Below are 26,346 nucleotides of genomic sequence, written 5' to 3'. Positions count from 1 at the left end.
AAAACATGTCCATTCCGACTCTGTTCTTCACCTGCGTGAGTAATCATTTGCGGCATTTGAAAGTTTCTGAAAAGCATACTAGGATTTGCTCGTGTGATTGTAGCTGTGCTTTTATTTGTTGGAATGATTATAGTTAACCGCTATTTATTTAGAATTGTGTCTAGTTACCACTGTTCACTGAACCCTTAATATGCCGGGTGCTAAATAAGTCTAGCTTATCGGCATTATCTACATTTTTATTAATGAGGGACGAAGGACAGAAATTTTAAGTGACTTACCCAAGGTCTTATAGCTGGGCTAGAATTCAAACCAGGTCTGGTCTCCCTTGGATTTTGAAGTTCTTGCTTTCCAAGGGAATCCGACATGCTGTAGTGTTCTGAGGAAGCTACGAGAACTGGCTTAAAAAAAGATATCAATATAATAAGACTTTGCATTGTCTAGAGGAAAGGAATTGAATGAGCACAGGCAGGAAGAAGTGAATAGAGGCTTTTGTGAGAGAGGCTTGGGTTGCAGAACTCTGCCCCTTCAGGCCAACAGTTGAGGTGAGAGGGGAAGGAAATGGAACACTGCCACTCTCAGGATGAGGTGCTATGAGGGAAGAAGACATGCACAGGGGCGAGTGAAATTGGCTTCTGCCAAGGCCAAGTAAAGAGGCTGTCCTGAGGGACATGGCTAGGCTGAAACCAGGATATGGATTTCATAATAACAGTTTGGTAGAGAATAGGCAATGATTAGTTCAGAGACAAGTGAAATAAAAGTGGGACGAGTAATAGACAGCATAAGATGAACTTTATTTTTTAATATTCATTTATTTAATTTTTAATTTAAATCCAAGTTAGTTCACATACAGTTTAAGAATAATATCTACAATTAACTAAAAAAGGTGTTAACATTACTCTTCCCTTTTCCAGCCATATAGCTGTATGAGGCCATGTTTATTTATTTTTGAAAGATTGAGAGCACAAGTTGGGGAGGGACCCAGAGAGAGGGACACAGAGAATTGGAAGCAGATGCCACACTTGACAAGCAGAGAGCCCGATGCGTGGCTCGAACTCACAAACCCTGAGATCATGATGTGAGCAGAAGTCGGACTCTTAACCGACTGAGCCACCCAGGCGCCCCTAAAATGATCTTTATTATTAGCAGTAAAAAATGTTTTTGAAAAGCCTAGAAAGTTACAGAAAAGTGAACGATAGGAAACAGCAAAGGAACTTCCTGAAAGGATAGAAGAAAGCACACCCACTGAAGCACACTTCCAAGGCGGCCCTAAACGATAACTCTGGTTGGATTCCAGGTAGGGACATGCTGAAGTTCTGTGGACAGAGTCGGATTGTGTTGACTAAATGGACACGTCAGTTTTCCCTGGAAGAAAACCCTGTGTGCATCCTAACGGCCTTGTGCAACGTTACCCAAACTTGCCTGAACACGGGAGCACTTCTGAGGTGCTTGTGAAAGTATAGCTCTTCAGCCTAGCCCTCAGAGCTTCGGGGTGAGCTCAGCGTTGGGGTGGTGATTATGGGCGCTTTTGAGAAAGACTGCCTTAGGCAGAGGTAGGCTGTTAATCTTTAGTAGCTCCAGATGTTTTTCTGTCTCGTGCCTGCCCCAGGACTTAGAGAACAGAGGCTAAAAGGTCATTTACCCAGGTCTGGAGGCCAGAGTTGTGATTTAATGGGAGACGGAGTGCCAGGAGGAACCTTAGAGGTGAGTGTGATTAAGTGTCACAGAATCTGGGGCCAATTGACATTGAGCTCTGAAGAACAGGAGCTTGGCATTGGACACCCACCAAGGAAGGTAGGGTGTATTTATTAAGCTGAACTCTTTAACTTTTTATTAGAAAAGATGATGCTAGGAGTTTAAAACTTTCACTTAGGTTTTAATAATAAATATTTGGTATTCTTTTGCACTTTTATAATCCTTGCAGATTATAAACAAGCCAACTTGTGTTTTCATTTCCTAATTTTTATTCTTACTAAATTTTTAAATATTTATTTTGGAGAGAGAGAGAGAGAGAGAGAGCATGAGAGTGGGAGGGACAGAGAGAGAGGGAGACTCAGAATCTGAAGCAGGCTCCTGGCTCTGAACTGACAGCACAGGCACCCCTCATTCCTAATTTTTCAAGACAAGAGGTTAAAAAAGAATTTCTAAGTATTTCCTTAAACACTAAGCAAGGAGAAGTTTGGGGAGAAAGTTCGAGGTGGGTGGGTGTGGGGAAGGCATTAGAGATAGTGTATCTGCTAATTCTAAGGCAGCAGTTCTCAAAGGGTGATTTGTGGAACCCTGGGGGTCCCCAGACCATTTCAGTATATCTACAGGTTAAAATCATCTCTGTAATAATAATACTGGGGTGTTATTTGCCTTTGCACTCTGTTCATACATTGGGTCAGAAGAGGCAGTGGGGGTGGCAGACTGCCGGCTCCTTCACCTGAATCAAGGTGGGAGGCAGCAAACCTGTGTTGGTAGTCATCCTATGCTTCACTGCCATGCATTCGGTTTCCAAAAAAAAAAAAAGTTTTATTTATGAATGCCTTTGATAAAGCAATAAATATTATCTTATTTATTTATTTGCTTATTTATTTATTTATTAAACTGTGTTTATTTTGAGAGAGGGAGGGAGGGAGAGAGAGACAGACAGACAGACAGGGCATGAGAATATCCCAAACAGGCTCTGCGATCAGCACAGATCCCGACTCAGGGCTCGATCCCACGACTGTGAGATCATGACCTGAGCCAAAATCAAGAGTCAGACGCTCAACCAGCTGAGCCGCCCGAGCTCCCAATGTTATTTTATTAAGTCTTTACCCTTGACGGTGTCTTTTGGAATATTCTCTGTGACGAAATGGGGTGTACGAGGAAACACTTACGCTCCGTGCTAACATACCGTGGTTGTCTCAGGAAAAAGCTGAACTAGCTGTTTTGCCCATGGAACATGATTTTTACTTGAAAGAACTACCGATACCGTTGGGGTGTTCAAACTTAATTATTTGGCAGAAATTTTCTCAAAAAAGCAATGAAGTGAGCTCATCACTTCAAGGAGAGAAATTGACAGTAATTTGTTACTAGTGATAAAATCTTGAGCTTTTAAAGATGAGAGTTTTGGGAAACTTGGATCTGTCCCTGTGAACTTGACAGTTTCCCAGTGTTTCAGGTATTGGGATCAGAGTTTTCTGAGGAGATTGTTGGTGATACTAAGGTATATATATTTTTTAATATTATGTGAAATACATCACATGTGGAAGATGTGTACATTTTCCAAATGACTAATACAGATGGTAAAAAAATCAAGCCTCTGTAAAAGATCCATTCAAGCTTTAAGTTAGATCAATGAGTGTTTTTGTATGTTTATTTGTTTTTTTACCAGTGTATTTTGCTGTAACAAAAGTTCATTGATAAGATTTCAAATTCCACATTGCAGGTAATGCTGAGAAGCTACTACATGTTGAATTTTGGTGTAATATCAAAGAATAATCTCTACAATTAACTGAAAAAGGTGTTAATATCACTCTTCCCTTTTCCAACCACATAGCTGTATGAGGCCAAATTTTCTTCCTAAACTTCAATCAAAATACCTTATTGCAATAAATTGACTAGAGAAGCAGGTTTGAGATTTTTAGATGTCATCTATTAAGCAAGACATTAAAGAGATGTCCAAAAATGTAAGACATTGCCAATCTTTTCAAGACTTAAAGTTGTTTTTCCTAAAGACATGTTATTTATGTTAATATAATGCATCTATTATTTTATTTTTTGTTAAAAAAATTTGTAATGCTTATTTATTTTTGAGAGAGAAAGAGAGCACGAGCCGGGGCAGGACAGAGAGAAAGAGAGACAGAGGATCCAAAGCAGGTTCTGTGCTGATAGCAGAGAGTTCAGTGCGGGCCTTGAACTCACAAATCATGAGATCATGACCTGAGCCAAAGTTGGACGCTTAACCAACTGAGCCACCCAGACGCCCCTATTACTTTATTTTAAAATGGATTAATGAGTATTTAAATTTTTCTCAGTTTTAATTTTTAATATGATAACTATTGATAGATTATAGCCCATACAAACAAAAGCTCTTTGAAGTCCCTAACAATTTATAAGAGTTTAGAGTTGTCCTGAAACCAAATAGTTTAAGACTATTGACCTAAGGTATGACAAAGGGGAGTGCTTCCTTGAGGACTACCTTTTATGTTCATCTATTTGCTCTGGAATCATAAATAAAGGCATCCACGTTCTCCCAGTCCCCATTAGTAGACCCAGTTTCTATCATCCCACACACTGAAGTCTTTTCTGTGTCTGGAACAAGAAGCAATAATTGAAGTTCTTGACCAGGCCACGCCCTGACTCCCATGTTATGGGATTCAGGTGGGGAAAAAAACCAATTATGGAGTTCTGAATATTTTTCCAGTGAGAAGGTGCTTTTTGTTTTCACAGCCCTGGTAATTGCCCACTTAGTTATAAGGTGAGGTTTTAATGAAGCTATCAACTTGGTCTTTGGAATCAAGCAGGCTTATTTATTTTATGACTTTATGACTTTGGGCAACTCATTTTTATCTCTCTGAGTTACAGTTTCCTATACACGAGCTAAAATTGGGCTAACAATAGGTTTAATGGTGTTAATACAGAGTATTTGTAATAGGTTTTAATTCTCATTCCCCTTGATCCTATTGGAAGTTCTCTTGGACTTGGGGGTTTGAGGCAGTAGTTAGCTTGACTACTCTATTTGTAAATCATAGCTGAATGACTGCAGACTCCTGTCAGAGGAAGCTATTCAGACCAACTGTTGGATATATTTGATTAAGTACATCTTTTAATAATAAATCCAACCCTCCTTTTTACACACACATATGTACAGAGATTGTACAACAAAGCAAGGTGATTTGGCATATGATCAATCATACCTTTTAGATTATCAGCTAATTTCTGCTTGGCTCTTCAGAAAGATGATAAACACTTTGATATCATGCTAGCAAGAATGAATAGCCTTCAGTGGGAGGGTAGGTCCTTAGGGACTAGCTCTGTTCTTTTGAAGATATGTGTGCCATACTTTTAGATATGAGCACATAAATAAAGTCTAAATCATACCAGACTTTGTACAGAATTGTCCTTCTATACTAAATCATTCTCCATGTGCTAATTTTAAAATGTAGGCTTCATCTTCCCTATTTTTTTTTTTTTTTGGTGGAAGTTCTTTTTCTACTGAAAACAGAACACTGAAAAGACAAGGCACATCGTTGCTTTCTGTGGTTTTATTCTTTTATTCCCTGTTATATAGAAATATCTTCTGATCTGTGGTACTAAGGTTCCTGGAAGGTTTGAGAGTGGTTTTTGCATGAGGTTAGGGAATCCGTATGCCCAAGTACATTTTCTCAAAGGATGCTCAAAGTATAAATGCTTTGAGGTGGTGTTTGGGGAGAAAATGACATTTAAAGGGAGCCTTAACATTTGATAACAGTCTCATATCATAATGTGCATACATCACAAAATTATTGTTGGTGTGTCCCAGCAGTCATGCCTGGATTTTCTGTGAGTTGGCTCTTTCCCCACCTGTGGACCAAGCCCTAGACTATTCCTCACTCTCTTCTATCACCATCCTGGACTATGCTCTGTCTTGCTTTCATTTCTCAATGATTCAGTTCTTAATGGTGGGTTTAGGATATATATGCTTGTCTTTCTCTCTCTCCATTTTTGGCATTATCATCGTTCCTTAAAGACCACCTCCTCATGTCAGTTTTAACTTATAATCAAGAGCCCATGACTTTCAGGTGTGAAATTCATGAAACTTAGAAACCAGAAAGAGAAATTGGTGCAAAGGTAAGACACTGCTGTAGAGACTACTTACCTACATTTCTGGGAGTACGTGTAAGCTTGCAAAGTTCCAGTTTTGCACAGAATGCATTGTTTGTGTCCGTGTTCATGCACATAGATATACACAGTATTGATTGAGGCCCCAATTTCATTCACTCCTGTTCTCCTAGTACTGAATGTCCTACGTTGTCTTCCAAACTATCTGGATGTTTGATTTACCGCTAACAAATCTTGTGTTCAGTTGATGGTGCAAACCTCCTCAAATGGATCAAAATACTCTTTTGATAAAGCCCTGTACCCACTGAATGTTGGAAGTACAGACATCATTTCATAGATGAGTACCATTATGGTTTAACGACTTGCTTGTTGGAGATAAACCTAGAACAGAATCCAGGTCACTTACACCTTCCAGCACTGTTTTTCCTGTAAAACACTTGAGTTTATTTATATATAATAGAATTATTTACCATGCCTATAAATGATTCCAGTTGTTTGAATAGAGTGGAATTATTTCAGAATGAGTTGCTAAAAAAATCTTGCTCTGAAAAATCTAGAGATGTACTGTAAATATGTCCCTGTATGTATAGTGAATTAGCAAATAAAAAAGAGTTCTTTCAATTCAGTAGAGGAAATAGGCAAATAACAGTATACCATCATCCCTTTCATTTGTATATTAATTTAATGTTCTTAGCTTTATGGGTGGGTAAATCTTATTTAGGAGGCCATCATGCTTAAAGTAGGCAGAAGTGTATTCTGTGCAGGAGTGAAAATAGGTTAGAATTCTGTTTTTAATCAGTATCATACTTATGGCCTAATCAAGCTCTTTTTAAGCATGACTATACTTCTACAGGGGCTTATTCATGGAATCCAGCTCAAATAAGTGTTGGTTTTCTGATCTTCTCCTGTGATTTTGGAGAGTATCTGAGAATATCAGAGATGCTTGAATACTCTGAGATCATCTAAAGTTATCTGAGAGTATCTGAAATATGTAATAAATCTGATCATTAATCAGGAGGTTTTTACTGAGCATTTTGATATATTTTAGCTAGATGCAGTACCTAAGGCAAGCAACATGAGGTTTTTTTTGAAAATAAAGTGTTTTGCATGTAGTTAGAACTGTATAAAAGTAGGTGTTATGTGTTGATTTTGGCTTTTATTATTATAATAAGCATTAGTTATTTTTTTCTTTCTAAAGAAAGAAAAAGAATTGATAAAAGGAAAATTTGCCCCCTTTTGATGAATTAATTCAGCGAAACTTTTATTTATGTATTGTAACCATATGTATTCAGCTAGAAGTTTTTCTTCTCTTCCTCTTATGACTAAACAGCTTTGGGCAGAAGCATGCAACCTTTTTGCTATTAAGTTTCTCTGAAGTAAGGCCAGAAAGCTTTAAAAATATTTTGACCAAGATGGTTTAAGAGTCTGGTTATGTCTCAGTTTGTTCTGATGGACTTGATTGAATAACATCTTGGATTGTCAAAGAAGTGATGTAATGAGTATTTTCTCATTCTACAGGACATTCTTAGGCTAACGTATATATCTCCCTCCTAGTAAAATACAGAGAACCCCCAATTTAAGAGTTTTCCTGCTTAGAAATTGATCTCCTTGTCTTGGGTTTGTACTCTGGGGTATGTTAGATTCTCGTTTTCTTTCTTTTGAGGAAGTTTAGACTTGAGATCTCATACGTTTTTTGAGATTTTCAATTGTAAAAATTAATTTCATAAAAATTTGAAATAATTTCAAATTACAGACAAGTTGCAAGTACAGTACAACTATTTTTTGTATCCTGAAGAATTTGAAAGTAAGTTGCCAACATGGTACTTCATCATCCTCAAATACTAAGACGTTCTCCTACATTGACCACAATATGTACATTGAAATCAGAAAATTAACATTGACCTATGGGTTACTGCCTAATCCTCATAGGATAGGCCTGTGAAAACTAGTCAACTGGCAAAACAAACAAACAAACAAAACCAAGTTAGAGTACTGCATTATGTAGAATAGGTCATGATAATTCATAGTTGAGAGAAGATCTAAGTATATGTCAGAAAAGTATGTATACTTACAATAAATTGAATGACATATTAAGAGGCAGGTGAAGATGATTGTGGTAATGGGTCCATTATGCATGTATTTGCTTAGGAACTCCAGAGTATGGCTGCATTCACTTTGATGCTGAATATGTGAGCTCTTTCGAAGACTGATCATTTGACCACTGGATGGTGCCAGCCTGTGACTTTGCAGTTGGCCCTGGTACCTTTTCGCAGAGTCAGCCATCTTGGTCTTAATGGTCTGCTTCTTGATGTAGCTTCTGGGAGTTCAGTGGTATTTTGGTACAGCAGAGGGATTCTTCAATATAATGGAGCTTGCAGCTGTCCACTATACCTTAAAGATGGTCTTGCCTGAGTGAATGTCTTGCCTTATAGATCTGTTGCTGAAGAGTAAGAAAACTCACTCACTGTGACCAAATAGACCCACCTTTTGCTTTCACTTTATTCCTGAGAAAATAGTCCAGAATGAAGTTCTTCATATAATTTTTTTCTGATTTAAATTTTTTTTTAATGTTTATTTATTTTTGACAGAGAGAGAGAGACAGAGACAGAGACAGAGACAGAGCATGAGCAGGAGAGGGGCAAAGAGAGAGGGAGACACAGAATCCGAAGCAGGCTCCAGGCTCTGAGCTGTCAGCACAGAGCCCGACGCGGAGCTCGAACTCACAGACTGCAAGATCATGACCTGAGCCGAAGTCAGACGCCCAACTGACTGAGCCACCCAGGCGCCCCAATTTTTCTCTGATTTATATTAACAAATGCCATTGTCAAAGTGAATCATAGTTGTGAAATAGATACATTAAAGAGTGCTTTGTCTGCGGTGCTTGGGGGGCTCAGTCTGTTAAGTGTCCGACTCTTGATTTCGACCCAGGTCATGATCTCAGTTTCATGAGTTTGAGCCTTGCATCCGGCTCTGTGCTGACAGTGTAGAGCCTGCTTGTGATTCTCTCTCTCCCTCTCACTCTGCCCCTCCCCTGCTCACGCTATCTCTGTCTCTCTCAAATAAATAAACTTAAAAAAAAACAAAAAACACTTTTTCATAGAAAAGGTAAAAACCTGATGAATTAATACTAGTTCTCTGAAAGAATCATTATAGGAAATCTTAGTTTTAAACTTTTTAATGTACATGTTCAGGTAAATGTTGGTTAATTTTAAAGTTTTTTATTTAAAAAAAATTTTTTAACTTTATTTTTGAGAGAAAGAGACAGTGTGAGTGGGGGAGGGGCAGAGAGAGGGAGACACAGAACTGGAAGCAGGAGGCTCCAGGCTCTGAGCTGTGAGCACAGAGCCCAACATGGGTCTCGAACTCAACGAGCGGTGAAATTATGACCTGAGGTGAGGTCGGACGCTTAACTGACTGAGCCACTCAGGCGCCCCTAATTTTAAAGTTTTTTAAACATTTGAAGAAATTCAAGAAAAAATTTACATGTTTCATCACCTTATCAAAGTGACTCATGTTCTTTGTTGTTTATATGTCCATTTGTATGACTTTTACAGTGAGAATCTCATTTGTATTAAAACATTATTACACATATAGATTCTGATTATGATACATTTTCTTAAGGCTCTTGCAGACCAGTTTGAAGATAAGACTACATCTGTATTGGAACGTCTGAAGATTTTCTATTGCTGTCAAGTACCCCCTCATTGGGCCATTCAGGTATTTTTGTTGCTGTTTGTCATTGGGTATGGAAAATACTTTGCATTTGAAAGATAAATGCATTAGCAAAGAATGATTTTCAGTTTATGTTTGAGTTTGCAAATATTTCAGTGAGAAGAATAAAAGTATCTAGCTGGGGATTGCCGATTACTTCACATTGCTCTTTTGGTTAAAGTGATATTAAACTCTTAAGTTTTTTTTTTTTTAACGTTTTATTTATTTTTGAGACAGGGAGAGACAGAGCATGAACAGGGGAGGGTCAGAGAGAGGGAGACACAGAATCTGAAACAGGCTCCAGGCTCTGAGCTGTCAGCACAGAGCCCGACGTGGGGCTCGAACTCACGGACCACGAGATCATGACCTGAGCCGAAGTTGGCCACTTAACCAACTGAGCCACCCAGGCACCCCTTAAACTTTTAAAACATTTTTAAAAGAATTTAGAACTAGATTAAATAGAATTCTTGAAATTAAGTAGTGGAAGAACCACAGAAGCTTTCATTTTCAAAGTAACTTTAAAAAAAAAAATTTTTTTTTTTAACGTTTATTTATTTTTGAGACAGAGAGAGACAGAGCATGAACAGGGGAGGGGAAGAGAGAGGGAGACACAGAATCCGAAACAGGCTGCAGGCTCTGAGTGGTCAGCACAGAGCCCGACGCGGGGCTCGAACTCACGGGCTGCGAGATCATGACCTGAGCCTAAGTCGGACGCTTAACCGACCAAGCCACCCAGGCGCCCCCAAAGTAACTTTTTATATTTAAAAGCCTTTTTGAGGGTGCCTGGGTGCTCAGTTGGTTAAGTGTCTGACTTCGGCTCAGGTCATGATCTCGTGGTTTGTGAGTTCTAGCCCTGTGTTGAACTGTCTGCCATCAGCACAGAGCCCGCTTCAGATCCTCTTTCCCCCTCTCCCTGCTCACATGCACTCTCTGTCTCTCTCAAAAATAAATAAACATTAAAAATTATAATAAAATAAAAGCCCTTTAGGACCTTTTACCAGATAATGAACCTTTAACCAAGTTGTTTACCAAAGCAACTTAAAGCATTTGTTTCTTGCTCTATATTGTGAGATACCCTTGACTACTTTCCTTGTTCTGAGATATGAAAATACCTAGCATAGCTCCTAGAGCTCCAGATTGGGATTGAGATTCAGGACTTTGCCTCATGGTTCTCCTGGCTATGGTGTGGTTCCCCTATTTTGTAAAATTTTTAGCACTGAAGGCAACCTAGGTACCTGGTCCAGTTTCTTAATATTACAAAGACGCCCAAACTGAGGCCCCGTCCAGTTGACTATTATTTTCCAATGTGGATCACACAGCTGTTCAGAAAGTAGATCTCTCATTTCCCAGTTTTAGTCTGGTTTCCCTCCTTTCCTTATTGGAAAGGTGTAATTAAAACCAGCTTTTACTGCTTACTTAGTATGATATCAGCATGCATTTTGTTCTACATTTTGCACACATTATAATATTTTATTGGAACAATTTTGTGAAATATTCTCATTTTATAGATGAGGAAGCTATGGCACTGAGAAGTTAGTAAGTATTGTCATTTTAGCTAGCTTTCTGTCCTCTCTGTCATGGATTATGCACATAGGTGGTGATTTAGAGTTATAAATGCCAACCCACCATTCAGTGACTCTGAATCCCCATTAGATTTTTTGGAGTGTGTCATTTTTTTTTTTTTTTTTTTTTTGAGAGAGAGAGGGCGCAAGTGAGTGAGGGGTAGAGAGAGCGAGAGCAAGAGTGAGAGCGAGTGAGAGAGAGAGAGGAGGAGAGAGGGGGAGAGAGGGGGAGAGAGAAGCAGGGCTCCACCCAGGGCTTGTGTTTTTACCCGAAGTGGAGCTTGTGTTCACTCGAAGTGGGTTTCAAGTTCTCCTGATGTGGGTCTCGAACTCACGAACTGTGAGATCATGACCCGAGCCGAAGTCAGATACTTAATGACTGAGCCAGCAGGTGCCTGAGTATGTCATACAAGCACAGGGTAAACTAGGGAATTTATTACACATTGGAATTCACTTTGTCTGTTGAAGGCGTCTCAATATAATGGGAAAATAAAGAGCTTTGTTATATTATCCTAAAAGGAATACCTTCTTTAGCAAGAAGGTGTTAACAGCTGGAACTTTTTGGCATGTTTTTGACCCTGATCTGTGAAATTTGTTAAGTGCTTTGTACTGTGTGGTTTGTGGTGGATAAATATTTCAGATTCTGAGCCATTATTATGACAAAACATGTATGTTGAGGATATAGCTTTCAATCTGTTTCCTAACAGAAGCATTAGGAAAATTAAGTACTGTTCAAATAGAATTTAGATGAAATGTTTATTTTATCTGCTTAGGAAGCTGTGGATTTTAGGATCTTTACTTTATCTTTAGATAAACATCCTCTTTCATTAACAGATTAAATAATTTTTTTCTTTCTATAATTATAGGGAGTAAAGATCAAAAAATAATAGCATAGTTTATTGTAAAAAGAAACTGTCTTTATTCTGTCACTAGCTAGCCATAACAATTTAGATGCCATAACTTTCCTCATCCATTATAATGAGATTAAACTGCTTACTACATGAGCACAAAGATTTATTCCAGCACCCACATATTATGTTCAACTTTATAAAATGTCCAAATATATTAAATAGCCAAATTCTCCAAAATTCATGGCATAAGGAAGAATTAGAACATTCCCTTTATTTATTTTGTTAATATATTAGCTTATAAGTTTCAGGTATATTTCATATTACTTTCTAATTTTGTCAACCCAGATTTTCCATATCCTTTGGCTTCTTAACTCTTAAATACGTATTGAATTTTGAAAGAATACTAAAGTTGTATTGAAGAGAAAAGAACACAGTTCTCACTAATATGAAACCATATAGTATTCACGAACCTCACCTACTTTTTTTTTTTTTTTTTAAGTAAGCTCTATGCCCAATGTGGGGCTTGAACTAATGACCCTGAAATCAAGAGTTGCATGCTCTACTGACTCAGCCAGCCAGGCACTTTTTAAACCTTTCTAATATTTTTCCTGTTCTTGGAGGATGAACTATTTATAAACCACAATATGTTTATCTTTTGATATGTTTAACCTTCACTGACCTTGCCACAACTTGCCCCCTTTTCATCTGCCAAGGGCTGGGAAATAAAGTAAGTTTTTTAGAATGTGCTTAAAATAAATCTAAGTAGACCTGAATGAAAAAGACCCAGAGATGCTTTCATGAATGAAGTACACAAATGCTAGTGCATAGATTTATGTCATTTATATCGACTGCTTAGTTTTTATTATTTGTTTGAGTTCAATTTCATTTTTTTCCACTTTGAGATATAATTGACATAAAACGTTGCATTAGTTTTAGGTATACAACATAATGATATGTCTATATATTGTGAAATGGTCACCACATTGAGTTTAGTTAACATCCATCCCCTCACATAGTTACACATTTTTTTTCTTGTGATGAGAACTTTTTAAGAGCTATTTTCTTAGCAGCTTTCAAACATACACTACAGTGTTGTTAATTGTAGCAGCATGCTGTACATTACCTCCTCAGAACTAACTTCTAACTGGAAGTTTGTATTTTTTGACCACCTTCATCCATTTCCCCCATCCTCACCCACCACTTCTGACAGCCACCAGTCTGTTCTGTTTCTGTGAATTTTTTTTAGATTCTTCTTATAAATGAGATCATGTTGGGGCGCCTGGGTTGCTCAGTTGGTTAGGTGGTGACTGACTTCGGCTCAGGTCACGATCTCACAGTTTGTGAGTTCGAGCCCCGCATCGGACTCTGTGCTGATAGCTCGGAGCCTGGAGCCTGCTTTGGATTCTGTGTCTCCCCCTCTCTGTACCCCTCCTCTGCTCATGCTCTGTGTCTCTCAATAATAAATAAATGTTAAAAAAATTAAAAGGAAAATGAGATCATGCTCTATTTATTTTTCTCTGACTTATTTTATTTAGCATAATGCCCACCAGGTCCATCCATGGTGTCACAGATGGCAAGATAGCATTCTTTTTTATGGTTGAATAATATTCCTCTGTGTGTGTGTGTGTGTGTGTGTGTGTGTGTACACGTACATGTACACTACAATTTCTTTTACCCATTCATCCCTTGATGAACACTTGGGCTGCTTCTATGTCTCAGTTATTGTAAATAATGCTATAATGAACATGGGGGTGGAGATATTCTTTCAAGTTAATATTTTCATTTTCTTTGGATAAATGCCCAGAAATAGAATTGCTGGATCATAGGGTAGTTCTATTTTTAATTTTTTGAGGCACCACCATACTGTTTTCCATGGTGGCTGCACCAGTTTACATTCCCACCAACAGTACATGAGGATTCCCTTTTCTCCACGTCCCTGCCAACAGTTATCTTTTTGATACCAGCCATTCTGAACTAGAGTTTTTAAACCTTGATTTCTTGGATCTCAGCTTTACAAATCAGATTGTAACAAAATCTCTAGGCGAGAAGGAAATACTGATTTTGCTTTCTAAATTATTCTGAGTTCTTGGGAAAAATTGATATATTGAGTATTTTGAAAGTTTCTGTACTGTTTTTTAATTTCTTACCCCCTTGCTACAGTAGAGGCAAGTATTAAATCATTGTAAATTTCTAATTAGTAGAGGTCAAATTGTAGAAATGGTGTGTTTATTACAGTAAGTGGACCCTTAAAATGGCAGATTGGATACATGTGCAAGTCAAATGGGAGTCTCTTTACATAAAGAAATGTTCATTATTTTAACTTGATTCTTACAGCGCCAACTTGCAAGTTTTCTTTTTGAGTTGGGATGCACAAGTTCAGCCCTTCAGATATTTGAGAAGCTAGAGATGTGGGAAGATGTTGTCATTTGTTATGAGAGAGCCGGGCAGCACGGAAAGGTATGTCAAAGGAACATGGCGTACACTCGCGAGAGCTTGGGGGCTTCTTTCTTGCTTTGCTTTGTTTCTCTAAGCCCACTTTTGCTAGTACTTGAGTTACATTCTTTTTTTTTTTTTTCTTTTTCTCACTTTTCCCCCAGAAATCTTTTTAATGTTTCCTCTCGTTTTTGTTGGGGCACATAATTTTATGTGTATGCATGTGTGTGTATATGTGAAAGAGAAGAGCAGGCCAAAATTGATACGATGTGTGTTTAAGAATGAATAATGAAAGCATTAAAGACTCTGCAGTTTGGTCTCTTTCCTTTACTAACTCTCCTCCTGAGGACAATTTCAAAGTGAAATATTAGGAATTATTTAAGCATCACTGGGCTGCCTGGTGATCAGAGTTTGTGGGGCTGAAGGAAAGTACCTGGGAGGGAGAGCAGCTGGCTTGGCCTATAGAAGATCCGAAGGGTGTGGCCTCCCGCCCTCCTTGGGGCAGAAGAATTGTTAAGTGTGTCACGCACATTTAATACCACCCTTAAATTGGCCAAAGAGGGAAAATGTTGCAGTGTTCATATCTGTTATTTATTGTTTTTTCCCCTCATAAATGAAGAGAATTTTTAAAAGAACAAGGAGCTCTGCGTTGGGAGTATCTGTTGAAACTGACACATTGAAGTCATACGTTAATTTTGGATTAAACTTTTAAATGACTACATTTCTATCATAAGTACAGTCCACAACAGAGTACAACCCACACATCGGTTCATTTATTTCTACAGCCAACCTTTTGCCATCACCCTGAAAAAAAGAAGTAATGGCACAAGTACACGTGTGTCTGTTTCTTAAATACCTTCCTAAGCATGTCTTATTTTAGACTAGTAGTAAAAGTTACACTCCCTTCACTAATCACCAATGGCAGTGAAGGTAGGTCTGAGTTGTACTGGCGTAAGGAGAAACCAGCATGGAAATAAAATTTTATTGTAGAAGATTATAGAATTTTAATATTTTCATCCCAGGAAAGAACTCCATAATCATCCGTTCCAATTCCCTCCTTTTTGAAATGGAAAGGAGTCTCTAGTGATTTGCCTCAGGTCACAAAGCTGGTTATTGATTGTTGGCTTGAGAGCCCCCCTGGCGCGGTGGTTAGAAGCGGAGCCTCTAGGCCCAGGCTGTGCGAATTAAGCGCTAGTCTTGCCACGTGCTCGCCTTGTGCTATTGGGCGAGTTACCCATGCCCGCCCCCCTCCCCATGCCTCAGTGTCCTCACCTAGTGGGACTTAATCAACCTACGCTACAGGTTTTCATGATGTAACCTACGTAAAGACATAGAATGAATGGTCCTTTCCTTACAGGGATATGTGAGTGTTGGCTGCTATTACTGCTCTGTTCTAAGACACTTTTTTTTTTTTTTCCTCACATTTTAACATCTCTGGCTGTATCTGACACTTGATAGCATCTTCCAATTGCTGGCTGTCAAGTGGCCATCTGGTCAGCTTGTCTGTGCTTGTCCAGACTTAGTCACAGCTATATTTAGTGTCATCATTTCAATGTGTCATCGTTTCAATAGTGTTATGTACCTGTTGTCATTGCTACATAGGGTGGATTTAATCGCCATTTAGAATATCTTCGAAAAGATTTTATTATGATTTGGCCTTGAAACAAAAAGTTATTGAACACACAGAAAAGGACAGAAGCAAAGTAGAGAGATGTTAAGTTTGGTAGTTGTGAAGTAAACTGTTGCCTTTAGAGAAATCACCACAGTTTCATTTACTTTTCTTTAAAAATAACAACTAAGTGCTTTATGGGAGCCAGGAAAGGATGACACCCCTAAGTAAATGAAACTATGTTTTGTATGGAGATGTGTGAAAAAAGTTGTCATTTAAAATGTCAGGCAATGTATGGAAGGCAGGAAGAATTGCCAAATTTTTCTGAATGATTTGTTTTATAAAAGTATCAGAACAATGAGAGGCTGATGTGATTCCTTCAAGGCATTATGTCATCATGTGATTGAAAGCATTTTTTTATTAGTTAAGAGTTTTATGATTGGTAGTATCCCAGATTTAATGAAATATAGTATGTTTCTTCGAGGGTTTAAATATCTATAAGCTGCCACTTAAAGCAGTGCTCAGGTGTTTAACAAAGGAGTCGATGGATGGATGAGTATCCGCCTCCCAGTCTGATGCACTTCCCGTTGTGTTCTTCACTGTGGTAGTCTCTTCTGTTGGCCAGTAAAGAAATAAACAAACTAGGGGCCCCTGGGTGGCTCAGTTGGTTAAGTGTCCGACTTCAGCTCAGGTCGTGATATCATAGTTCGTGGGTTCGAGCCCTGCATCAGGCTCTGTGCTGACAGCTCAGAGCCTGGAGCCTGCTTCAGATTCGGTGTCTCCCTCTGTCTCTGACCCTCCCCAATCTCTCTCTCTCTCTCTCTCTCTCTCTCTCTCTCTCAAAAATAAACATTAAAAAAATTAAAAGAAAAAGAATGAATAAACTGTATGTAAAATTAGGGTAGTTTTTGAAATAGTGATTTTTGAGATAATTAAGTTGAATTAAGTTGATAATTAAGTTGTTGAATCACAAGCACCCAGGTATATTTTGAAATATATGTAAATATATGTAAATATATTTTGAAATTTATGTAAATATTTTTAAAAAGTGTGGAAAGCAGAGACTCTCTCAGAGCAGAAGAAAAAAAATAAGGAATCCATCCCTTTCAGAGAAAGGATTTGACTCTGTCCCCCAAAGTAATTGTAGTATTAATATATTTTTTAATTGGCACATGACCTTGTAAGCATTGTCTTATGTTCATGATAAATTCTCATGTTTCTGGTTACTCTAGAAAATGTGTGTCTTTTTTCTAGGAATGCACGGTCATTTACTTTGTCTTAAAGTCTTTTGTGAGTTTCAGCCAAACATCCCTCAAATTTTTTATTTTAAAAGTTGATTTAGCATTTCATTTGTCACATAAAAGACTTACCTTACCTTTTATTCTTATGTTATATTTGCTGATCAGTTTAACCATAGACCCTAAAAAAGTTTTGCTTTAAGCTGGAAGCAAATGTTTTATTTCTAAAACAGCCGAGATTCTGTTCGTGTTTGGTCGTGTGCCAATAGTTGTCACCACATTTGATTTAACTAGAAGTTTGTGAAATTTTAATCCTTCCATTTAGTGCTTAATGGCATAATTTATTTTTAAAAGGCAAATTCGGAAAAGTATCTAATTCTAATTATTGTGTTCTGGTGCTCGCACCCTATTATTGTAGGGTCTCAGACTTTCTAATTTAGATACTCCTTAACAGAAATTCTCATTATTTAATGACCATTGGCAAAATAGCTTAGATTAATTTTGCCTGACCTTGGGATCAGACCTGGTTCTCATCTGTTAGCATTTATTTTTTTTAAAGTTATCTGGCACACTTCTAGCAGTTTCCCCAAGCCTATGGACAAATTCTTATTTTGGTGTGCAGATTTGATCCCTAAATGAAAGACAAAGACTGAGTTGGTATAAACTGCCTGCAGAAGACGGGAAGGGAGTGGAATGACAAGGATTAGGACCTCTCTTTTTTTCTTGAAACAAGGCTTACCTGAGATTACATAGCCTTATTTTTTATTTTGCTGTGTTTGCAGATCATTGTAGCCATAGGCTCTTAAAAACTTTTCCTTTAAGTTATAAGTAAATGTTTTACTTCTAAAACAGCTGAGACTATTTTAGCAGTTGGTTTGGGTTTTTGGGGGGATGGGAGGTAGGTTTCTAAAAAAAGGTTCTAAAATAGTTTCTTTATATGATGTAAAGTATTTCCTGCAAACTCTTTTCCCACACTGCAGCCAGAGTGATCTTCCTAAAAAACAAATCTGATCAGGTCACTCCCACTCTTCCGTCACTTCCCTTTGTCTCCAGGATTAAGTCAGAGCTCTTTAGCATGAATGGTTTACTGACCACTTCGTGATCTGACTCCTGCTTACATTGCTAACTGCTTTGTCCCCCTCTTTTATCTCTGCTTCATCCCCCTTTGTACTTGCTCATTGAGGTTGTGTTCAAAGTTCCAGCAGGACGAAACTACTTGTCATTTCTTGACTTTGCAGCATTGTTTTGCCTCAGGACCTTTGTATGTGCTATTGTCTGTCTATAACTTGTCCTCCTTCAGCTCACTCCTACTTATATTCTTCAGGTTTCTCCTTGGTGATTACTTTCCACAGTGAGCTTTCCCTGCTACCTCCCTCTCAGATTTGGGGGTGTTTTCCTGTGTGCTTCTATGGCACCCAACATTATTCTGATTCCCCTTTCCTGGTTTACTTCACGTACTAAACTGTAAGCTGTTTAAGAACCAGACTTGTGTCTATAGTATTTACAGTGGTCTTCCCAACACCTAGCATGGGCCTGACACATGGTGAGTCCTCAAAAATATTTGCTAAATGAATGGCTTGTAGCAATTCATTATGAATAGTTACTGCATTGAAACAAATCTCCAAGTAGAGACTATACTCCCTTTGGGCTTTACATGTGGCAAAAGAAACCTCTCCAACTCTTGCCATGTAGTCTCTCTCCAAAAACGAATTATGAGATCTCTCTCCTCCCATTTTAATCTTTTACCTTTAGGAATAGAAGCAGGTGCCTTCAAGAAATTTATTCTTGCTTAGTAGATGCTAGACACTGGGGGAGCATGCTGTTATTATGTAGCACAATATTTTGAGTGCCTCTTTCGTACTGCGTACTTCATGTAATTATTATTTGTCACTGTCATGTACTATTTATAAAACATACAAAGTGTGAATTGTTTCTGCCACTTTACTGATTAGTCCTAGTAAGCAGTTTTTGGAATCTGAGCTTAGACCTTCCTCTTCTCTTAAGCCCTCAGTCCTTTCTCCCCCGTGCCTCTCGCTGGAGTTGTTATTAATTCCTTAAAAATTAGGCGTTCGATTTGTAAGACAAAACCTGCCGTTGTGCCCACTTGAATGAGAAGAATAGGCAAACTTACTGAACGTACCCTGTAAGTTGGTAAGGCAAAATAGGACATGAACAGCTAATTGGATAACTAAGGCTGCTTTTAATTATTCTGTCTTATCTTGGACCTGAAGGATTTATGTTGGCAAGTACCTTCAGAAAATCAAGCCAGAGCATGGTGTTGTCACACACATAAATGTAAAAAGCAATTAGTGAGCACTTGTCTCCGTGAGAGACTGAACAGGACTAGGCACCAGCGCACCTAGAAGAAGTCTAGCTGGGAGCAACCCACTGGGGAGGGATGAAGTGTTCTGCATTTTCACCTCTCAGTTGCTGTTCAAAGGACAAGAATTTAGACTAGGCACAAACGGCCTTTCTGCTAGGATTACCCCTGGCCAGCCATATGGTGCTATCTTAGCTCTGCCCTGTCATCCTTAGTCACTGTGTCAAGGACAGTAGAACACCTTTCCAGTAGCCATTCTCCCTGCCTTTGTAGAGCCCACCTCTGGAATAGTGAAAATCAGAATCCATTTTCGCTCTCTGCTGCTGGGGAAAAGACTGGAATTAAGCTCTGTCCAAAGTTGTTGAGTTATATGCACACACTCACACAAACACATTTTTTTTTTTTTAAGCCTGAGGCTTTTGTCAAGTGGCCAAATCTGACTATTAGTGTGACCTTAAATTCTTAGCCTACGTTTTTCCACCCCCTTGGAATAAACCTCTGGCCATTAGGCCTAATCCTGTCATTTCTGTAGTCTTCAAAGATACTCTTTATAGTTAGTACCACATCTGGGTCTAAAGCTCATTTTCGCCCCTTCATTCTTTGCCAGGAGAGCTTCTTAGAGTTGTTGCTCTGCTGATTCACAACTGCCTGTAATGACCAGATGTAATGTCAGATGAGGGCCAGGCCACACTTATCACACTTTATAACTATTAATGCCTTTCGCTCATTCACAAAATCAAGGCATAAATCACAGCCAGCAGGGGTAGTTTGTTTTGATAATTCCTCTGACTCAAGGATGAATTATTTTCCTCAACTGTTTTATCTTCGTTTTCACCAGGGATTGAACTTCACTTTTACCCATATCCTTGATCAGATACAAGAAGCTCCTTTTAGGCCATCGGTTTCATTTCTCAGTATTTTTAGTCCCAACAAGAGTCATTTCCTAGGTGTGACTCCTTGGGTTATAAGGGTCTGTTAAATTCAGATTCTGCTATATGACCTCTCTGTCAACTAGAATAAACTTGTTGTTAGGTCCTAATTTAGTCATACTTAGTACTGATGTCGGCCAGAGCACATCCTGTAAAGGAGTTCTTCCTTTGTTCTCAATGGGAAGAATCTTTTATGTCTTTATTTAGAATCTGAAGACGCTTAGAAAACACCAGGAGCCCTTGTGACTTTAGTGTTAGTTTTAGTTAAATTCATCCAACATTTATAGAGCACCTACAGTGTGCCAGGCAGTGGTATACCAAAGATGATTACGAGACAGAACTTCCCTCCAAAGAGCTTATAGTTTGATAGTACAGATGTACATGAGGAGAATACTTTAGCCTAAGATAGCAGGTGCTAAGATGGAAGTATGTACAAATTCCAAATTTTATTTGGCGATTGTATCGAGAGCTAAATATTTCTCCCTGTGCCTTCCTGAAAGGCAGCAGTAGTCCACTCAGTTTGTATCTTGTACAGACTTTTTCTCTGAGATCTCTAGCATCTCCTCCTGTGACTCTACACGCTTTCATAAAAAAATGATATTTGGTTGAAATTAGCCTTACGTGGAAAACTTTAACCTTGTAATAATCAGTAGTCTTCTCCTTTGACCTCGCTTCCTCCAGTCCTGTTGGCTCAGTTACGTCAGTCACTTACTCAACAATTGACAACAGCACTTCCACTGTTGGAGAAACTATTAAGCAGTTCACCAATGAGATTATTTACAGAAAATGTTGATGTTCCTAGAAGCTGTTTCCAGTTCACTTCCTTCTTTCTAGTAGGGAAACCCCGAGCATCTTACTTTCTAATCTGGTTTTCCAAAACGAGTTGAGAAAGAGCACAAACATTAGTTTAGGGCTTACTGTGTGCCTGACAAAAAGCTAGGTACATTTCACATCTAGTTCTTGTAGGTAAGGTGCACATGAAGAACAGACTCTCAAAATATTAACCTGCTCAGGGTCCTACATTTTGTAAGTAAAACTAGCATTTGAACTGCCTTTCTGACTAAAGGCACCTGTGTTCTTGAAGATCTTCTTCCTATACCTGGAAGTCTGTAGACGGGATTATGCAACACAGTTTTCTAGGGACATGGTAGGACTCTTATGGTTGTAAGAGAACCAACATATATTACCTTAGGCAAAAAAGGGAATTTATTGGTTCATGCAACTGAAAATTCTAGTAGACCTGGCAAAATAGCTGTATCCAGGGGCTGAGGTGATATCGTCATGGTTTTGAGGCTCTCTTGATAAGGCAGATAATATCGCCACAGGAGGCTCAAGCTTAATAATCCCAGTAGAGAAATATAGTCAATTCCATGACTCTAACACAGATGTTCTAATAAAGACTTAGGGGCCAAAGTCATGGGCCCTGACCTCCAGTAGGCCCCACATGAGCCATATGGAAGGGGTTCCCCTCAGAGAACAGGAGTTACTATTATCAGAAGATCAGAAAAGGGATACTGAGTAGGAAAAAGAGCAATTGATGTCCACTATAGGGTGGGAGTTTAATGCTCTAAATCTGTTGTTATGAGAAGTATTTTGTTTGGCTTACACAGTATTTTGAAAAAAATTAAACATTTTCAGGTAGTTTCTTCTAGGCTTCTTCTAGGCTTCTAGGCTTCTAGGCTTCTTCTCTTGGCTTCTCTTAAATGATGTGGAAACACAAGGCCAAATTCCCACATTATTGTTCTAACTGGCATTCCTTCTTTTATGGGCTCACTCCCCAGCCTGCTTCATTCATTCTCAATAATTGCCAAGGATCTCTGGGCATTTGAGCATGGGACCCTTGCTCTAAGCAGTGCAGATTACCAGTGCAGGTATCAGGAAGTGGAGCGTTAGTCCAGCCATAATTGTAGCTTCTGCTTAAGCCTCAGCCACATGTCATTTTATACTGAGATTCACTGTGTGTAATTATTTCTAAAAAAAAAAATTGTATTAAAAATACTAATTAGTTTTTTTCAATTACAGAATAAAATAGTTTATTGCAGAAACCTAGATAATGTATGTATGTATGTGTGAGTAGAGGGATGGTCTTTGCGGTTTGTAGGTGACAAGATTCTTGCAAGCAACCCTGCTTAATTGTAGCCAGCTGCCCATTTAAATATGCCTTTTCATGTTTGGGAATGCAGTTTTATCCTATTTAATAGATATTTAGATGACAAATTTCTTGTATTCTGTAAAAATGTACATCTGTATTTTCCCGTAGGGAAGTAGCAACCCATAGCCAGAAATACCAAAGCTGTTGCATTCTGTGAAGATTCCTGGCCACCCACATTTTGATATTGCAAAAGAGATATTATAAGCCCTTGTGCTTTATTTATGTTCACTGGGCATATCTATTATAGTTCTTTATTTGACAATGAATTATATAAATCGAGTGGCTAAGTGGAGGAGGGAGGAGCAAATAGAGCATTTTTGGAAAGAGTGAGGAAGAAGACTGAGGAATGCAGGGTGACTAACTGAAGAAAGAAAATATATTGCCTACAAGCTTTGCCCTTGGGAAAGATAATGCTGTTGGCAGGATGAAGAGGTATAAAATCTCAAGGAGAAAGAACTGACTTATCTAATAGAAAAATGTGGGATAGGAATTTGAGGAAAGAAGAGGCCAGTTCAGACCAAGCAAGGTCACTGCTTTTGTGTTTCTTCTTCAGGAGGCTGCCCCATTCTGGCTCTGTAGACCCATGTTACAGTGAATAAAATACCCAGAATTGAAATTGTTTGGTGACAGGAGTTGCATACCACCCACTCCCTATGTTCCTCATTCTTGTAAGTGTTTATTTAGGTAGATATGAATCGGTGGAGGAAGTATTTGAAATCCTCAGTACCTTAGCATTTACAAATGTGAAGGTTTTCCTGATGGTTATTTAATCTTTCATTTGTGTATTTGTCTTCTTTGCAAGTTTGCCAACACTAGGGCTGTGTTAAATGTCTTCGGACTCTGGTGAATCTTTACAGCCTATACAATATTTGTAGAATGGTAGTTTTAGGTCATGCAGGTGTTTTAAGGGTATGGCTTGATGTTCCGAATCTTGGATCCTATTTTTTTTATAGGGTACCTGCAGAGTATAGTACTCCCTTATAATTCTTTTTATTTCTGTAAGGTTGGTAGCGATTTCTGATCTTTCATTTCTGATTTTAGTAATTTGAATGTAAAGAACCAACTTTTGGTTTGTTTCTCTTTTGTTTTTCTATTCTTTCTTTATTTACACTGACCTTTATTATGTCCTTCCTTCTTTGGATTGAATTTAGTTTTTTTTTTTTTTTTCCTAGTTTCTTATGGTAGAAGATGAGATGATTGCTTTGAGTTTTTTTTTTTTTTTTCCCCAGTACAGGCATTTACAGCTATAACTTTTCCTCTAAACACTGTTTTCACTGCATCCCATAAATCTTGGCATATTATATTGTTTTTATTTATCTCAAAGTGTTTTTAATTTCCTTATGATTTCTTTTTTGACCTATTGGTTATTAGGCACTGTGTTATTTGATTTCCATGAATTTGTGAATTCCCCAAATATTTTTGTTATCGATTTCTAATTTCATCGCATTGTGGTTGAAGAATGTACTTTGTATGACTTCAGTCCTTTCAAATTTATTGAGACTTGTTTTACAGCCTAAGGTGTAGTATACCCTGGAGAATGTTCTGTGTGTATTCTGCTGCTATTGGGTGGAGTGTTCTTTAGATGTCTTTTAGGCTTAATTAGTTTATAGTGTTATTCTTTTATTTCTATCTTCTGTATAGTTGTTGTATCCATTACTGGAAGTTGGAAAGTGAAGTCTTCATATATTATCAATGAATTGTGTATTTCTTCCTTCAGATCTGTCCGTTTTTGCTTCATGTAACTTGGGGCTCTGTTGTTAGGTGAATATATACTTATAATTATGTCTTCTTGATGGAGTGAATATATATCATTAAAATACCCTTTCCTCATCCTATTAACAATTTTTGTCTGATACTGATAGCCACTCCAGCTCATTTTTGGTTACCGAATGTATGTATGGTGTGTCTTCTTTTCTTTCTTTCCTTTCCTTTTTATTTTCAGCCTTTTTTTCTGTCTGGACTCTAAAGTGTGTCTCTTGTAGACAGCATTTCATTGAATCATTTTTTTAATACTTTCTGCCAATCCCTGGCTTTTCTTTTTAATTTTTTTTAACGTTTATTAAGTTTTGAGAGAGAGAGAGAGAGAGCAAGTGGGGGAGGGGCAGAGAGAGAAGGAGACACAGAATCTGAAGCAGGCTCCAGGCTCTGAGCTGTCAGCATAGAGCCGGACGCGGGGCTGGAACCCACAAGCTCTGAGATCATGACCTGAGCCGAAGTCAGAGGCTTAACCAACTGAGCCATCCAGGTGCCCCTAATCCCTGCCTTTGATTGCAGTGTTTAATACTTTTAAATTTAATTACTGATAATGTAGGATATATATTGGCTATTTTGTTATTTTCTATGTTTTATGTGTTCTGTCTTTCCCTATTTCTGTCTTACTTTTGGCTGAATGTGCCATTTTAATTCCTTTGTCATTTTTGCTTTTTTTTTTTTTTTAAGTTTTTTTTTTTAAGCAATCTCTACACCCAACATGGGGCTTGAACTCACAACCTCAAGGTCAAGAGTCTCATGCTGTATAGACTGAGCCAGCCAGGTACCACTACTTTTTTTTTTTTCTTTTTGAGTTATTTTCTTAGTCCTTGTACCAGGAATCATTTAAAATAGCATGTTTTTGGGGCGCCTGGGTGGCTCAGTCGGTTGGGCGGCCGACTTCGGCTCAGGTCGTGATCTCGCGGTCTGTGAGTTCGAGCCTCGCGTCGGGCTCTGTGCTGACAGCTCAGAGCCTGGAGCCTGTTTCTGATTCTGTGTCTCCCTCTCTCTGACCCTCCCCCGTTCATGCTCTGTCTCTCTCTGTCTCAAAAATAAATAAACGTTAAAAAAAAAATTTAAAAAAAAATAGCATGTTTTTAAAGTGTCTATTAAACCAATCATTGGGCATTCTCAGTGACAGTTTCTGTTGGTTGCTTTTTTTCCTTATGTAATGGCCATACTTTCTTGTTTCTTTGCCTATTTTTGTAATTTGTTGTTGAAAATTGGATGTTTTAAATAATATAATGTGGCAACTCTAGAAATCAGGTTGTTACTGCTGTTTGTGTTCTTTTGTGTTTAGTGACTTTTCTTAACTAATTCTGTAAAATCTGTATGCTTTGTCCGTGTAGCTGCTGAAGTCTCAGGTTGATTAGCTGAATGGTCAACTAATGATTAGACAGGAAGTTCCTTGAATGCCTAAATCAACAAGCCTCCCAGTCTTTGCTGATGGGCTCTGTGTGTGTGTATGTGTGTGTCGGAGCATGCTTCCAACACTCAGCCAGGCAGTTAACAACCCTGCCTTAGCTTTCACTGAGTGCTTGTGCAAAGCCTCGAGTTCAGCCTCAGGTTAGAGCTTAGGGCCTTCTTGGGTCTTTCCTGAACGTGTGTACCATGTTATACATTCATGGCCTTCTGGACTTCCATGAATATGTTGGTGCCTTTCAAAGCTCTTATGTATATCTCATTCCCTTTTTCCACTTTTTTTGGTTAGCCCGTTGTTTGTCCCACTTGTTCTTTACCACTTCAGACAGCTACAGAATTACCAGTTGTCTGTAATTGTTTTTGACAAAGACTTTTCACTGGGCAAACTCAGAGTTAGGTTAAATACAGACAGCCTTGCAAGTTGGAGAAAGGGGAATAGGAACGGTGCAAGTTAAGATCACACAAAGTGGGGCACCTGGGTAGGTGAGTTCGAGTGGGTTCGTGAGTTCGAGTGCCACGCCGGGCTGTCAGCATGGAGTCCGCTTCGGATCATCTGTCTTCCTTTCTCTCTGCCCCTCCCCTG

The 26,346-nt window shown here is 38.4% G+C and overlaps 1 protein-coding gene across 1 annotated transcript in view; it reads left to right on the top strand.

The window, feature by feature from the left end:
• Positions 1-26,346, top strand: part of TTC27 (tetratricopeptide repeat domain 27) — a 186,230-nt gene that overhangs the window by 90,942 nt on the left and 68,942 nt on the right. Inside the window, exons 11-12 of the mRNA XM_049652326.1 lie at positions 9,409-9,504; positions 14,246-14,368. Of these exons, the coding sequence (XP_049508283.1) occupies positions 9,409-9,504; positions 14,246-14,368 (219 nt within the window). The remainder of the gene's footprint in view (positions 1-9,408; positions 9,505-14,245; positions 14,369-26,346) is intronic.

Source organism: Panthera uncia (assembly GCF_023721935.1).
Source record: "Panthera uncia isolate 11264 chromosome A3 unlocalized genomic scaffold, Puncia_PCG_1.0 HiC_scaffold_12, whole genome shotgun sequence".
Classification (NCBI taxonomy): Eukaryota; Metazoa; Chordata; class Mammalia; order Carnivora; family Felidae; genus Panthera; species Panthera uncia.
The sequence above is the reverse complement of the archived record's forward strand: the minus strand, read 5'-3'. Positions and strand labels throughout refer to the sequence as shown.